The sequence below is a fragment of the Zingiber officinale genome, chromosome 3B, assembly GCF_018446385.1.
Source record: "Zingiber officinale cultivar Zhangliang chromosome 3B, Zo_v1.1, whole genome shotgun sequence".
NCBI lineage: Eukaryota > Viridiplantae > Streptophyta > Magnoliopsida > Zingiberales > Zingiberaceae > Zingiber > Zingiber officinale.
In genome coordinates this window covers 100,421,869-100,439,214 of record NC_055991.1, presented here as the reverse complement: position 1 = coordinate 100,439,214, position 17,346 = coordinate 100,421,869, and the positions used below count along the sequence as shown (strand labels likewise).

The window sequence follows — 17,346 nt, the reverse complement described above, 5'->3', positions numbered from 1 at the left end:
GTCCCCATCCACAAGGCCTTGCGTGAAGGCATTCATCATCGTCTCCGATGGCCGCTGGAATATCCATCGTCCACTTGATCAATCACGGATGTAAGCTCAAGCGATTCTCCCGCCTTCTTGATGGCCAAGTCGACACTTGTCTTCCGATAACGCCGACTGCTTGGAAAATGGTGAAGTCCTTGAAGCTAGTGATGGATCCGTCCGGCAACCTCGAAACCACCGTTGAGCCGATCCAGAAAGAGTGGTAAGAAAGACTCAGACTTTACGCCATCGATATTGATGGAGCGTGACAGTTATCAAACTTACCCATGATCATCCGGTCCGTTGTTCCGTTGTACTCGCCGATCGCTGAGGCACATAGTGCTTGGAGAGGGTCTTGTAGAATGGCCTTCGAGAATTGGCGATTGATCCGCCGGAGATGAGTCCGCCCGGGCTTTCTTCTCATCTCGGCATTTCGTCTCAAGAAGATCCTCTATCTCCCGAAATGGTACGGCGAGGGGTGCGAAATAAGGCCCGATGAAATGCAACGGTGGCTTGAGGTGCTTCTGCTCGACTCAGGCCGCTCGGCTGATGCTTTCTGATTTTGCTCCACAAGTTTAGCGGCCCTTATCTCGACCAGAGCTTCGAGTTCTTCCGTCGAAAGCGCCACCGTGTGTTGTCGTCCAGCCTCATCCATTGTTTCCAGTCGGATGCAGGAGCGTGGCACGTGGCGCTCTCCGGCTCGCTGATGTAGATCTCCTACGGGTGGCGCGATGCTCCGGCGAACCTGCACAGAAGTCGAGCCGGGAAGGGGGTTCCCGGCGGCGACCCTCCGACGCTCAAGTCAGGTAAGCAACGATGAAAAAGGTGGCTACCAAAGTCTCAGAATGCGTACCTCCGGCGAAATCTGAGGCTCTTTATATAGAGTTGTGAAGGGTTAGGGCACGCATATCGAGGTGCATATGTGTCCTCTGTCACAAGATTTGGAGCATGACCTACACGTAAAACATACCTGCTGTCAGAAAAAGACCTCCCTTGTCCTTTTCCCCTTTGCTCCAGATCTAGCGTCCGGGCGGACAACTCCCTCAACATCCGGCCGGACATATGCGGTGGTTTACTTGGGGAGATTCTCCATCACATGCTTTATGGGGACTATTAGCAGTGTTACCTTATGGCCTTGGCCGAGCGTGGGGTCCGCTCGGCCCACGACCTTTTCCCCTAAGCGCCGGAACTCTGCTTTCGACAGGGCGCCTTTAACCATCAGCTGTATATCGTCCGGTCGGCAAGCCGATCGGACCCATCCCTCTCCGGGCGTTCGATTCCATCGGCCGGTCGGACGTCCGATCGGACCCATCCCTTTCCGGACGGACGACTACCACTATATTTTCCACGTGGCGTTGACTTCCCATGGCGGGGCCCCCTGCTCTTACTACCGGATCAGTTATAATTTAGTTAATTATAGTTTAGAACCTGTTAAAAAATAGATAAGTTAGATAATTCATATATAAATCAATTTAATCAAAATTCTAATCTAATTAATCAAGAATTTGATCAAATTATTATGATAGGCCAATAAAAATATTGATTTGGTCAATCAAAATCAAATCAATATAAATGACTTTAGATTTTGACCAAATTGACATTCAAAATTAATAATTTAATTAATGAAGATAATCTTAAATTAGCAAAGTCAAATCTAATTAATTTAAATATTAAAAATCAAAAAATAAGATTTAAAATTTTAAAAATATTTTAAAAATTCAAAAGAAATTTTTTCAAATTTTAAAAAGCCCAGTCAAAGTTTAAAATCTGAATTCAAATGTGAAAAATAAGAAAATAAATTTTCAAATTAAAAAAAATCAAATTTAAATTTTAAAAATTCAAATTATATTTTAAAAATTAAAATTTAATTTTAAAAACCATGAAAACACAAAAAAATCAAATTTTAAAAAGACTAATCCAAATCTCAAAAATTCAAATTTAAATTATAAAAATCAGTTTTCAAAAATTTAAAATTTAAACTTTAAAAATTATTTTAAAATTAAAATTCGAAAACTACAAGTTTGGAAAAACAAAATTAGAACTTACAAACAAAATTAATAATTTTACAAACATTTGAAATATAGACTTGATTTACATATCTAAGTCAAACTTAAAATTCCTAAACCTACCTTTTGATTATGAAACTATTCAATAAATTAATATCCAACAAAATAATAAACCTAGTAAAAATCAATATATGTCAAATGAGTTGGCACATTCGTGAGTTAACACGAAATGTATTAAATCGAGAATTTGATACATTATTAGAAACTTATATTATGACTTATTTAACTTGATTGATTTACTTGCTTGACTTGACAAGCTCATGTATACTTTAATTATTTGCAATATATCATATTTCACATACTATACATTTATATCCAGGTCGTTATTGCTTAGATTAAGTGCATGTCTAGATTGGATAAGATGTATCTTATCTGGTGCACCTAGCTAAATTGAACTAGCCGAAACTAATTCACCACATTCCAAACTAGTTAGACTAGATTTTGTACTGAGTTGATCAATGCGTAATTTCTTATATTAGTTTTGTCAAAGGAAATGGTCGTGGATCCGAACATCGCCACGATCTAGAAGCTGATTTAAGAAAATCTACTTAACTGACCCAAAGCTAAACCAAAATCTAGCCAAGGTCAAACACTCTTCTCAATTCAAACTTAATCTTAATCACCTAAAATTGATAAATGTTAGAAAAACATAAATTGAAAAATATTTTTAAAAAATTCTAAATTTATTTTTTTTAATTATTTCCAAAATATTAATGTCTAATTTAAATTAATTCTTGATTCAGTGTAAGTATATGTGTCTTTTCAAAAAAAAACTATACATCTTGAAAATGATGATTGTTGACCAACATTTAAAATTTAGGTCAACTTTGAACTCTTACACATAGGTACCTATGTTGTCAGGTTAAGAGGGCGACCCTGATGAAAGACTCGATTTTAAAACGAATTTTCAAATTGACACAATATTTTAAAAGTTGTTTGGAAAATAATTTTTAAAATTTTGACAACAATTTTAAAAATATTTTCAAATATGTTTCAAAATTTATATCAGAAAATATATTGAAATTTATTTATTTATTTTTGAAAAAGTGTTTTAACACTACTTTCAAAAAATTATTGAAATTACTCATTAAAAATTACTTCCAAAATTTTTTGAAAATCATATTACGCAAAATTTTAAAAATATTTTGAAAATGAAGATTCTGAAAAAACCTTAATTTTTAAAAATATTTTGAAAGGTAATTTTAAAATGAGAAATTTTTTTGAAAAGTTTATAGTCTTTCAAAAGGGTATGAAAAGTAATTTTGAGTAAGGAAATTGTAGGGACCGAAGAAATTTAGATATCTCAATAATGATATAATATTGTCCATTTTGAGCTTAAACTCTCATGATTTTATTTTTGAGCTCTTTCCAAAATGTCTTATACCAATGGAGATATCTTCTCCTTATAAACCCATGATCTTTTCTATGCGTTTTCAATATGGGACTTTATTTGTAATCTTACAACCCAACAATCCCTCTCAAACAAAGGACCACAAGACCCCTCAAGCAGAAAGCCTATCCATTTGACATTCGTTCCTCGACCTACCAGGTCTTCTTGCCCCTCGATCCAACCGACCTACTAGATCTTCTTGCCTCTCGGTCCACCCAACCTATTAGGACTCCCCGCCTAGTGTCTAGTCCTCTTGATCCGGACATGGGAGCTCCTATTTTCTTTGTTTGAGGTCAATACTCTACTCACATAGCTTGATTAGATCATAACTCTTATACACAGTCGGCGGTTATAAATTCTGACAGTCCGGACTCTAATACCAAGTGTTAAAATAGAAGAAATTTAGATATCTCTACAATGGTATGATATTGTCCACTTTGTGCTTAAACCCTCGTGGTTTTATTTTTGGGCTCTTCCCAAAATGTTTCATACCAATGAAAATATCTTTCTCTTATAAGCCCATGATCTTTTCTTGTTTTCAATGTAAGACTTTGTTTACAACCTTACAACTCCAACGGGAATTTTGTTGGTGCAATATCTAAAGAGATCCTTAAGAGTCATAAAATTAGATAAATTATTCTTTTTTATGTATGTAAAAGTGGGGAGAAAAATAATTTAAATTAGAAACCCTAATTCTTTTGAGTTTGGCATAAGACCTGAGTCTAACTTAAACATATTATCAAACATTAAAATGAAAAAAAAAAAAGACTGTTATGTTAGCTAGAGCCCTAGAGCCAATCATTTGATGATTGTATTTTGGACTTATTGTATCATATTCTATATAAATAAAGGCATTTGGATTTTGATTATTATACTTACCTGTATTGGTGCCAAATAAACTAAGTATAATAATGTCCTTGAGTAGATGGTTCTCACCTATATCAATCGGTTAGTTGAACCGATAGTGAGATGATATAGGGAACACTACTCTAAATCATTCCTAGTCGAGTATTAACATTCAGGGACAATGTTAATGCAATAAGACTAGCATGTAGGTCAACTCGATGACTTGATCTCACAAATCATGGATATGGAGATATCAAGTTGACACATGGATATGCATTGGAGAATGTGACCCGCCATCAGAAAGTATCATGGATCGTTATATGAGTGTCATATACTTTCTCACGTATTAGTATGACTATTAGTCCTTAGACCAAGTCACCATGGATCCCTACATAAGGAATTATGTACTTTGGTTTCGTCAAACGTCACCCGTAATCGGGTGAACTATAAAGGTGATTACTGGGTATATAACGAATTATGTAGAGGATGTGAGTGATGTAGATGGGATCTATCCTCCCATACGAGCGACATCCGGTATTCTTGATGAGTGAGACCACTAAGTGCGGTTACGCCCAAATGAGTCAACATTAGATGTTGAGCTCATTTGATCGAGTGAGTTTACTTAGAGTTCAAGATTTAGATTGATTAGAGGATGACACGGTCTATGCCTCATATTGATCAATCTAGATGTCTAGGATAGAAGGACAATGTCACATATTGTGAGGAGTCACAATTAGTAGTCACAAGGTGATGTTGGATCTCAACATTCTTGTAACTTTGGTAGCAATGATGTATTGCTAGATGCCGCTCATTGCTTATGTTTCTAAAGGGGTTTAGAAACATTGCCAACGCTACAAGAACCTATTGGGTCACACACAAAGAATAAGTGGATGGAGATTAGGTTCATATAATGAACCAATTGGATTAGGTTAATATGATGCACCAAAGATTGGATTCAAATTAGACTTATTGAGTTAGACTTAATTAGATTCAATTGTTGAATGAGTCTAATTTAAATTTGATTCATTGAGTCAATTTATATTAATGAATTGAGATTCATTAAATTGAAATTGACTTGAATCAAAAGTTGGATTTAACTCAACAAGGAAGAAATTTGTCAATTTTGACTTGACCAAATGGAAGTTGAAACATCAAGTTTGACTTGATGCATTGCCACATCATGTAGGTTGACTCATCCTACATGGCATGACACATCCTTGCCACATCATCACCACCTCATAATGGTGTGCCACCTCATGGAGGTTACACACTCATTCCTTTTAATGTGGCCGGCCACATTAAATGAGGGGGTTACATTTGTGTGGCCGGCCACACACTTGATGATGGGTGAATGCAATTGATTTGCATTCATTCTAGCTTCTTCTTCCTTGGATGCTTGCTTCTCCTTGCTGTTGCCGTGGGGTTTTGGAAGGTGTTGAGTTTCATCCAAGAAAAGATAAGAGAGTGTGAAGGACACAAGAAGAGGATACTACTAGTTGAGTATGTGAGAGTCTTCTTGTTTTTCTCTCTTTTCTCCTTTTTCAAATTCTATCCGAGAGCTCTAGAAAGTGCTAGCACACTTGGGGCTCTCTTCTCCATCCTTGAGTGCTAGAGAGCACTCCTTGTTCGTGTGGATATCACTAGAGAAGTATCTACCTTGATACTTTGGAGATCCGACACGTACCTTGGACGAGCGGGAATTTTGCGAGGGCACGCTTCAAAGGTAAAAGCTCTCAACACATAGATCTAGGAGTAGATCTAAAGTTTTGAAACTCGTACTTGTATTTCATTCGGTTTTCCTTTGCACGGATCTACGGCTTTGGGTGATTCGGGGTTTCCGCGACGCGAAAAGCGATTTTCGTGGCCTGAAAAACCCAACATGTTAATGCAATTAGCCTCTAGAATTTTAATGTTTGATAATATATATGTGTCTAGTCAAGTTTAACCAAGAGTTGATCCAAACATGTCAAAGATGACTAGATGTTTGGAAGTGAGTAAGTAAAAAATCCTGATAGGTCAGGGTTAACCTAGGCAAAGGGAAAGTTTAGTCAGGTCAAGGTTGACCGAATGACTAATAAAGAAAAAGTCCAAACAAGTTAAGGGTGATTGGATGCTTAAAAATGGTAAAGTTTAGGCCGGTCAAAATTGACCTGATGTCTAACAAAGAGAGTCCAGTTATGTCAAGGATGATCGAGTGCCTTATAAGTGACAAGTTCAAGCAGGTCAAAGTGGTCGGACGTTTGGCAAAGTGAAAATCTCAAGGGAATGAACCTTAGGTGGTGAGAAGTTTTAAAGGAGTGAACTTCAAACAAAGAAAAAATTCTAAAGGAGTAAACCTTAAGGGGTGCGAAGTGCCGGAGGAGTGAACTCCAAGCAAGTGATACCAGTAGGGCAGATTAAGACGATTTTAACGAACGAGCTATACTATCGATTAAAACATAGGTTCGATCGAGTTGTCAAAAATGTTGACGTGGAAGTTGATGTGGCAAAGGATAAGGATAAGTCTAGATGATGTGGGTGAAGATTGTTAGGATCCTTTGTACGGCTAGAGAGGGGGGGTGTGAATAGCCGACCCCAATCTTTCGCGTTTCTTTCTACAAACTAGGGTTAGCGCAGCGGAAATAAAAACAAGAAACGAAGACAAGAAATCAAACCTCAATACGCGTCGATGTAACGAGGTTCGGAGATGAAACTCCTACTCCTCGGCGTGTCCGTAAGGTGGACGAAGCCTATCAATCCGTCGGTGGATGAGTCCCCGGAGAACCGGCTAATATATACTCCTTGTGGGTGGAGAAACCTCGCCACAATAACTCTTGCAACAGCAAGATAGAAGTACACGAAATACAAAGAAGCACAAGACAATATGAATGTAAAACAAACACGCTTGCCTTCTCGTCGACTGGTTGAAGCAGCAACTTCACGAGACGCCTACAACAGCAGGAACCCAGTCGAAGAAGCTCAAGAGCACAGCAGCAGCTCAGTAGGAAGAAGAGCAAGAACGTAACAAGAAGTAGAGGCTCGATCTCCTTTTTATAACCTGCAGAAGACAACGAAGAAGACTAGCCGTTGTGTCGCAACGGCTAGACCTGGACCGATCGGTCCAGGGTCCTCCTGATCGGTCATGGGGACCGATCAGGCCCTATCTTGATCGGTCCCCGGACCGATCAGCACCGCAGAGTTGCCCAACTCTGCGATCGATCGGCGTGGACCGATCGAGTATGGATCGGTCCACGCCGATCCCTCCTTTCTCTTGCCTTCGCTTTCGATCGGTGCGGGCCGTCAGAAAACCTCGATCGTTATCGATCGGTCACCGGACCGATCGATACCAACAGACGGATCGATCCACGATCGATCGAGTTTGCTTTTGCCCAAACCAAGTTCCAAGTCTTCCAACCAATATCCGGTCAACCTCGACCTATTGATATCTCATGCTTAGCATCCGGTCACCCTCGACTGCTAGACTCCCCACCAAGTGTCGGTCAATCCCTTTGACCCACTTGGGCTTTTCTCTTCGTGTCAAGTATCCGGCCACCTCGACCTACTTGACCTTCTCAACACCGGATGTCGATCACCCTTGATCCATCTGGATTTTCCTGCCTTCACTCACTGTGACTTTCACCTAGCTTCACTCACTAAGGGTTTCACGGCTTCACTCACCAGATTTCCAATCTGCCCTCACAACTTTCCAATGCCTTCACTCACCGGACTTTCCAACCAGCTTCACTCACGAGACTTTCCCATCGCTTCACTCACCGGGACTTCACTTTCACCTATCTTCACTCACTAGGATTTTCACCTTCTTCCTGACTGCTCGGCTTCACTCACCGGACTTTCCGAACTACTCGGACTTTCACCTTCTGCCTAACATCCCAGTTAGGACTTCCCAGTCAAGTATCTGGTCAACCTTGACCTACTTGACTCTTCTTCATTCAACCTGATCAGACCCTGATCAGTATCTCTCCGCATGGACAACTGCACCTGCATTGTCCATGTCTACACGTCTTTCTGTATTGTCAAATATCGAAACCATGACCAAGGTTTACTCTTGGTCAACTAGGTCAACCTTGACCTATTGAAAATTGCACCAACAAAGATAAAGCTTAATCTAATAGTAGATCCAGATAAGACTTAATCCAAATAAAGCTTGATCTAGATAAGGTAAAAACATATCCAAATAAGGCAGAAGATCCAGCGAATGAACTTGGATGGGAAGCAGGCTTGGATAAGATTAGTCAACCAGATCTGATGATCGATTGATCGAAAAACTGATCTAGATCAGCGACGAGAATGGATAAGCTGTGGATAGGTGGACCAGATAGGCTTGTTCAATCAAGCGGAAAAAGAATGTAAAAAGGCTTCGATTAAGAACAACAAGAAATTAATCTACTCTCAAAGATCTCCATTATGTGCTCGCAAGTATTCTCAAAAATATGCTCATGCAATCGAGAAGCACTAGGAGGAGTGTCCAAGACTCAAAAGCATCAAAAATAAAATTTTCATCAGATCTAACTCGATGATGTTGTAATTTAAGGATAAGCTAAATGAAAACTGCTTGTGAGTTTGATTCGCCTAAATCACAACTCAAATTTTTTCTTTTTTTTTAAAAAACTTTTTGACAATCTCGTGGATTGGCCTGCCTAACCCGTGATCCACCTTGAGTTGAGAATTTTCCAGCCAGCCAGGATGGTGGGTCGGCCCGTCCCACCCACCATATAATGGGTTTCTGACGGATCATCTCGTCATGGATTGGCAAGTTTGACAGTACTATACTTGTAGTTTAATACAACAAAAGTTATAGTCAAAACTACCATAATTGTAGTAATTTGTAACATTTTTAATTAAAATTGCTCCAATAATTTGACTAATTATGATTTAGTTTTGATTTAACCAATATTTGAGTAGTTTTAATTTTATTTAGTCAAAACATAAAAAAATGCCCCTTAGTCTTATTATCTTCAAAAGGGAAATCCATTTTACAAAACTAAAAAATGCACCCATTATATTTTTCATTCCCAAAATACTTTTTTTCTAATATTATTGTAACAACTTTGCAAAACTACTCCAACATGGGTAAAAGCTGCTCTAAATTCATTTTGATTACATTATAGTAATTTTAATCAAAACTATTATAACAGCTTTAAATCAAAATTACTATAATTGATTAATTATAATAATTGTGATGAAAATTATTCCGATTAATTTTAATTAAGTTGAATTAATTTTGATAACATTTGAACAGTTGAATTAATAATTTAAGCAGTTTAAGTTTTAGCGTTGACTATAATTATTTAGTAGTTTTAAGATGTCAAAGAAACTTTAATCAAATTTATTTTTAGATAAAATAAAGATTTCCTTTCGATTTTAGTTTTTTTTGTTTTTAATTGTAGTAACTAGTAAGAGACGAGCTAAAGATGCACTGGTGGCGGTACCTTTCATGATTGTGGGGCCACGAAGCCAAAGCTCCCCTCTCTGACCGGGTCCCAGAGACTCCCCAGTGGCGGGGTCCACGATCCTGGCCTCTGTGCTCGCTGAGATCCGCCCTGTAGAACCATTCCTGGGATCGTCCGTTCCCGCAATCCCACCGGATGACTCCGTCAAACCATACCCCTGTCCGATCACCCGAAAAGAAAACCGCCGTCAGTTTCGCTGAAATTCTGTTCAACCGTTTCTTGCTTTAATTTCTTTTTTTTTAATAAAAAAAATGTTTTTGGGATTTAATGTCGGGCAACACGAACCTTGCCCATGATGACGCTTGGGAAGCGGGCGGCAAAGCTCTCCGCTACCTCCCGAACAAGCGGGGCACCACCGCATACCAGAAGCTTCAGGGAGGAGAGATCTCGGCCTACCACAGCGGGCGACTTGGCCATCGCCAGAACCAGAGGCGGCGACACCGGCATGAGGTTCACTCGGTACCGCTCCACCGCCGCGAGAATTGCGCTGAAGTCGAATCGCTCCATCAGCACGGCCGTCTCCCCCAGCGTCACCTCGCGGAGTACCACGGAGTATCCGAACACGTGGAAGAGAGGGACCGTGATGAGAGCCACCGGCGGCCCCGCATCCTTCTCCTTCGCCACTTGCGCCGCGGCGTGGTTGGATGCGATCTGGGCGACGAGGTTGCGGTGGGATAGAGCTACGCCCTTCACCTTCCCCATCGTCCCCGACGAACAGAGGATCGCCGCGGTGTCCGATTGCAGTATCTCTAACGGAGGCAGCGGTGCCGTATTGGGGTCGAAGAAGGACCGGAATCGCGGGGATTCTAGGAGGAGAGTAGGGATATGGGGCGGAAGCTTGGGCGCAGTGGCAGCGGTGGCAAAGGCGACGGAGGGGTTGGAAAGGCGAATTTGGTGGGCAATCTCGGCAGGAGTGCTGAGGGGGTTGGCTGGGGAGACTATGGCGCCGATGGAGAGGAGGGCCAGGTAGAGGACGGGGATGTCGAGCCCGGGAGGGGAGATGAGGAACGCGACGTGGCCCTTGGAAAGACCGGCTCGAGAGCGGAGGGCGGAGGCGAGGTTCCGGATGCGAGAGAGGAGGTCTGGGTAGGAGACGGAGGCTCCGGTGGCGGCGTCGATTAAGGCGGGTTGGTCGGGAAGGGGGGAGGGAAGGAGGGAGAGGGAGAAGGAGGCGGCATTCAAGGGGACGGAATCTGGTGGAAGGGGGACGGGTCGTCGGAGGCTGTGGAATATCTTGGTTTCGCTGCAGAAGCCGCTCCGTGGATCTACGGCCGGTGCCGAACGAGGAATTCCCTCCGACGTCTCCATGGCAAGTGAAGAGGAGGAGGAGGAGTAGCAGGAGGAGGAGGTAGAGGTAGGAGTGAGACGTAGAGATGCAATTGTTGAGAATCGAGATTTCAGAGTTCATGCGACTAAAAAACACAAAAAAAATCAAACACGCAGGATAAAAAGTATGCGGACGTTTAGGAGACATATGGTATGCGGACTTTATTTTTAGCAGGCATGCTGACGTTTTCGGAGACGGGTAGCCGAGTAGGTCACTCTCTTTCATTGAGAATGATGATCTTTACATGTTTTACATATGAAATCATCATTCTCCACTGACGAATGACGATGCAGAATGGTCTTATCTTTTGATCCACGGATGAGAGAAACTAAGCAAGGTACGAAACAGGGTCGAATTAGAAGAGCACGTGATGTAAATGGTCAATCGTGGCCAGTCCTGCTATTAATGCGATTCACGTGAATGGTCAATTGCGTCGGGTGAGCGGTAGGCCTCATCCGAATGAAAATAATAATATTATATCCATCGTAATTCCTGCACACTTATCACGAACTAAGATTATTATATTGTTTTTTGAAAAAATTATAAATTTATAAAATTATTTGATTTATATAATAAAAAATATTAGTTAATTATTAAATAATTAATTAATATATAATAAAAAATTATAAATTAATTAATAAATAATATGCATTTTATAAATTATTGGAAATAATAATATAAAAAAATAGTTATTAATTAACATACCAAAATATTAATAATTATTATAGTATACTTGGTTAGAATGCTTATATCTAATGGTGAAGAAACAGCAAATAAAATAAATTAATCTCACCTTAATAAATTAATTTTTAATATATATATCTACTTGGTTAGAATCTCTACCTTAATAAATTAATTTTTAATATATATAAATTAAAAAAACAAAACAGCGAATAAAATAAAATAAAAACTCACCCATTGCAAGACTGGAACCTTAACCAAATTAGTTAGGATTCCGTCTCAAGAACTGAGTCAATTGGTAATCAGCTCATTGATTTGGTTACGAATTGAGTCCCAGACTTAGCCCGGGATTTTAGACCCAACTCGTGATCGGGTCTAATGAGCGGTACAGATATCTCGTGGGGATTTGAAGAGTTTTTGGGATATAAATTTGGATTTGAATATTTTTTAAAATTTTTAAAATGAGAGTGAATATGGAGATGTTATTCTCATTTTTAAATCGGATTATTAATGTTAGTATGTATTTTAATTAATATTAATATTTATATGTTATTTGATATTTATATTAATATTTTACGAAAAATGTTGAAAATTAAAAATCTTATTTTTTTTTTCAGGTGGATAGACAATGGATATTTAAAATGAAGATTGGGATAGTGATTTAATCCCATGGAGTCAGATAAGGTTTGTCTGATTAAATAAAATAAAAAAATAAATACAAGGATATAATTCAAGAGCGGAGATAAGGATTGTCTGATTTAATCGCTTTTTTTTTTCTGCCACAAAAAAAGAGCGGAGATAGGATGATAAATTTATCTTTGCTTTCACTTCATTATCATCCCTAAGTTTGTATTGATAATTAGCACTTTAAATAATTTGTTTTTCTCCATGTATTATATCAACGCCAATTCAAAATGTAAAAATTTATTATTCTCTTTCTAATAAAAAAAATTTCTTATAATTTTTTATAAATTCTATTTATTATTATTTTATTATATATATATACATAATTTTTATTTAATATTTTATTTACTTATCATCTCTAATTTAATTTATTTATAATTTATAATTAATATATTAATTAACTTAAGATTTTAAATTTAATTTAATTTATAATTTTCATTTAATATTTATTTAACTTATGAATTTTAATTTAATTATAGTTGTATTTTTTTAACTTATAGAATGTATTTATTTTTAAAATAATAATTTACTAATAATTTTATGAAAAATTATATTTATATAAAAGAGAGGAGTAAACTGTGATCTTTAGTAACAATTTTATTAAAAATAATTTATTTTTAAGTTGATTTTATTTTATGATTAATTACGGGCTTCATATCCTAGAGAAAAATAAAACAAGTTTGAGATTTCAAAATTGTTCTTAAACTAAAACTTAAAACCTTACCTCTACGAAAATTTAAATTTTTTTATTCAACTATTTAATTTTACAAACCTATTAAAAAATTTACATTAGAGATGCCCTTAATACGAAAAATTGCATCCTTTTTATTAAAATACTACTCTCTTTTTACATTTTTATCAAATTCACCCTCCTCTTAAAATATTTCAAAATGTCTTGAACTAAATATAATTTAAAATCAAATTTGCTCATAAAATTATCCAAATTTTCTATTAACTGAATTGTTTATTCGACTATATATTTATCTATAAAAGATTGAAATATCAATTTGGAATAATTGATTTATTTTCACTAAATTTGTTTAATTTTCCTATGTGCTAGATAAAAATATCTCAAAATTATATGAATTTATATGCAAGTGATTGGTCTCAATTAGACTTTTTTTAAAGTATATTTTTGTTTCCAAATTATAGTGTAATAAAGTTAACAAAATCAAAACTAATGCTTTTGCTAAAATTATTCAATCTTCGCCTACTATGCCAAAACTAATACAAAGATATACATGTATATATATTTACAAATATTTTTGCACCATTTTGCATGTTTGTCTCTTGTTTGTAAAATATAAATTTTTGGATAAAATGAATATTTTAGAATTTAAAAACTAAACAAATTTCACAAACTAGAGTCACATGGATTTATACAAAGAAACAGCATTTACTTGGTGTAGTAGTAATATATATAGCATGTATTATTTGGAGGAATTTAACCATGTTGCTCCTATCCCAAACGACAATTGTCTTACATCCAAAATGAGATGGAGATACTTCATAATAAAAAATAAATAAACTTCAACAAAGAATAAAAAAAATGCAAAAATTTAATTAATAAATATAATTTCAGCATAGTAGTAGAGTTTATCGGACCTACAGATTAAGGAAGTGCATACATAGTGGCTAATGATAGTGCCATGAAGCTTATTTTGTTGAGAAAGAGAGAAGGTAGAGGTTCTTGAGAGTGATCCACCTGATGATGGAGAGTGGGAGCCCAGAAGTTGTCGAACCGCGTTAAATTGTGGAACACTCTGGTTTAATCCTTTTGTGTTCATTCTTTTCTGTTTCTCTTGCATATACTCTTTTAGAATACTAACATAATAGGAAATGGTATTCACCCCTCTACCACACCAACATCGCACCAAATAAGATCCAACAATTTTCCTATGTTTCTATCCCCTTTCCTAACCTTAGACAAAGAAGAATCATTAAACTTAAAATCATAATTATGCATAGGTAATTTAACATTTAAATTATGCATACACAATTTGGGTTTCAAATTTTACAGAGAAACCTTAGACTTTGAATTAAAATTCAAATTTGAAATTGATTTTTTTCCCTTTACCTTTGGAATTCCTTAATTTGAGCTTCCAACTTTTTTTTATTCTTTTTTGGGCTTCGTGTTTCCTCACTACCTCTTCGTGAATATATGTTTCAATTCTCTTTCTCAGCTACAATTTGAGTTTATATAACTCAAATAAGAATAAGAAAAGGAAAAACAAACACAAAAGAATTTATATGATTCAAATCTTTGGATCCTACCCTATGACCTATAATTCGTAATCACTCTTTGCAATCACCTCTATTTTTTGCCTTCTTGAATATGTCCAAAAAAAAAAAAATCTCTTATAACACTTGTTCTTACAAGCAACATGAGAAGGTACAAGAAATGAAGTGAATACAAGAAATGAATCAATAAACAATTATAAAAACGAAGTTTGCTTTTGATCGATTGTTATTGCTTGCTTTTTGGGGCTCAAGGAAGGCTCTAGAAAGTGCAAATGCATTGAGCTTGATCATGAGCTTTTTAAGTCGGCTCATAAAATATTTAATTCATATTTAAAATTATGGAATTCGAGTCTAACTTAAATATTCAGTAATTTTTAAGCTAAATTTGAACTTAAAATATTTTATTCCATTATTCTCGAACCCCCACGAGTTGAAATCAAATCGAACTCTATTTATTTTTACATAATTTTGATTTGAATATGTTCACATTAAGGTTCAAATAACTTGAACCAAGCTTGAATTAAGCCATTTTGATCTATAATTCGATTTTGCTCAAATCAAGGTTTATATAACTCAATCAAACTTGAATTTCATTTTTAACCAACTTTAGCTAAAATTATTTATATTTTTGAACTTTAAAACAAATTAGAATATCAATTTTTTTTCAAACTCTAATATCAATATTTTAATAATATTCTATTTGACTCAATTTGTTTGCACCCCTATCAAGAACACAACAACATTCACTCTAGAGCTGCCCAAAATCGCCCTTTGAAAGTCTCCCGGAATCAACTCTTATAAGTTCTTGCATTGGTTTGAATGACACTGATCAATTGTCTAATGAAATACTTCAGTCAACTGTTCTATTTTGTTACGTCAAAATTTGACTATTTTTCTCCAATGGCTCATTCCAATAATATATCATCGGTTGACCCAATTGATTGACCTTCAAATAGAATAAAAATATTTTGTTCGTCCCCCCCCCCCCACCCCCCCCCCCAAATAACTGCACAATTGACTACTCAAACCTTGAATTCACTCAAATCATAATTTTGTGATTTTAGATTCAGCATTCAACTAATATTCCTTTACTAATCGATTGTCACTCTAGTTTACCCTTACCTAAGTTGAATTTATGTCATGTCAAAAGACTTCATGTTTCTTTGACTTTTTCTCATCTACATAGTACAAGTCGAGCTCGACTTACTAAGAATTTATTCTTACCTCACATCTACTTAACCTTAACCTACTATGACTTATCATGCCATGAGACTCCTCATCTTCAAGGCTTCACCATGCTAAGTGATTGACTCCTCAACTTCAGGATTTTAATTGCCAAGAAACTCCTTGTCTTTAGGATGTCAGTGACCTAACATACAATTACCATTAATTTAAGACTTTCATTACTAATAGACTCACCATCTTTACGACTTCAACTACCTAACATCCTATCACCATTGACCTCCTCTATCAAGGATTTAGTCCTCACTAATCTACTTCGACTTTCATCACTTGCCAAACACCTAGTCCTCTCTACCTTGATTGGACTTCTTTTGTCAATTCTTGTTGAACTTCTTATCATTTGTCAAACATCCAATATACTTCAACTTGTCTATAATTCTATTACCAACATATGTTAAACTTCTCTAGTGTCAAGTGCCTAGTCTAATTGACCACTTGGACTTCCTATCAATGAAATGTTCGATCAACCTTGAACTACTTGAATTTCTCAACTACCAACACCTATTAATTTTTTACCATTGCCAACACCAACTGCACTATTACATCTGATCATGTCCGAGTGCTGAGTCGATGAACGCTGGGGGCGTGGCGCTCCCGGTGATGACATATAGACCTTCGACTGCTGTGAACCTCCGGCGAGAACCTACAAGCACAAAATCGAGCCGGGAGGGGGTTCCCAGCGACGACCCTCCAATGCTCAAGTCAACTCTGGCGGTAAGATGTTGAGGCAGAATGACGAGAATGAAAACTATAGCTACAGTGATCTAGAATACATACCTCCGTCGAAGCTTGGGGGGGTCCTTATATAAGACTCCCGGGAGGATGCGTGCACGTGTCCCAAAGTGTGCACGCTCCTCAAAGCATACATGAAATGGCCGTGTCAAAAAAGCATGTTTGGCGCCATGCCGCAATCATCCGGGCATATCTTTGACGTGACAGTGGAAACTTCCACCGTACGATTCTCTGTCCGGTCCAGCCGCCAACCATACTGTCTGTCGGCGACACACATCTCGAGAAGGATATCCTCAGCTGCTCCCTTTGTCTCCTTCTGCGCCTTGTCCGTTTTGGGCCGAGCGAGAGAGCCGCTCGGCACCATAAGGCTCGGGCCTGAAGGCATGCCAGACTGAGCGAGAACGCTTTCTTGGTTGAGCTGCAATTCAGCTGAGCGGACAGCCCACTCGGCTGGCAATTTCTCTGTACTTGGCAACTTATGAGCGTCGGAAGCCCGACCGGTGATCGAGCTGTCTTCGCACCAGTCCTGGCGCGATCCTGGCCGAGCGGCCATGAGACTTCTCTTGGCTAGGCGGTCATGAGACCTCTCCTATCGGCCAAACCCGTAGGTTGACCCCTCTGACCTTGACCTCCGCATGTCGTTGACCTTCGTCCATGCGGGTCCTC

At 37.6% G+C, this 17,346-nt stretch overlaps 1 protein-coding gene across 2 annotated transcripts in view; it reads right to left on the bottom strand.

The window, feature by feature from the left end:
• LOC121967171 (4-coumarate--CoA ligase-like 5) overlaps positions 1-11,225 on the bottom strand; it is a 41,778-nt gene extending 30,553 nt beyond the window's left edge. The window contains exons 1-2 of one of the 2 annotated variants that reach the window (XM_042517226.1): positions 10,059-11,225; positions 9,753-9,930 (exon numbers count right to left, since the gene is read on the bottom strand). In XM_042517226.1, the coding sequence (XP_042373160.1) occupies positions 9,753-9,930; positions 10,059-11,081 (1,201 nt within the window). In that variant the 5' untranslated portion in view covers positions 11,082-11,225. The remainder of the gene's footprint in view (positions 1-9,752; positions 9,931-10,058) is intronic. The other variant, XM_042517227.1, reaches the window with a different exon arrangement.
• Between the last annotated feature and the right edge of the window lie 6,121 nt (positions 11,226-17,346).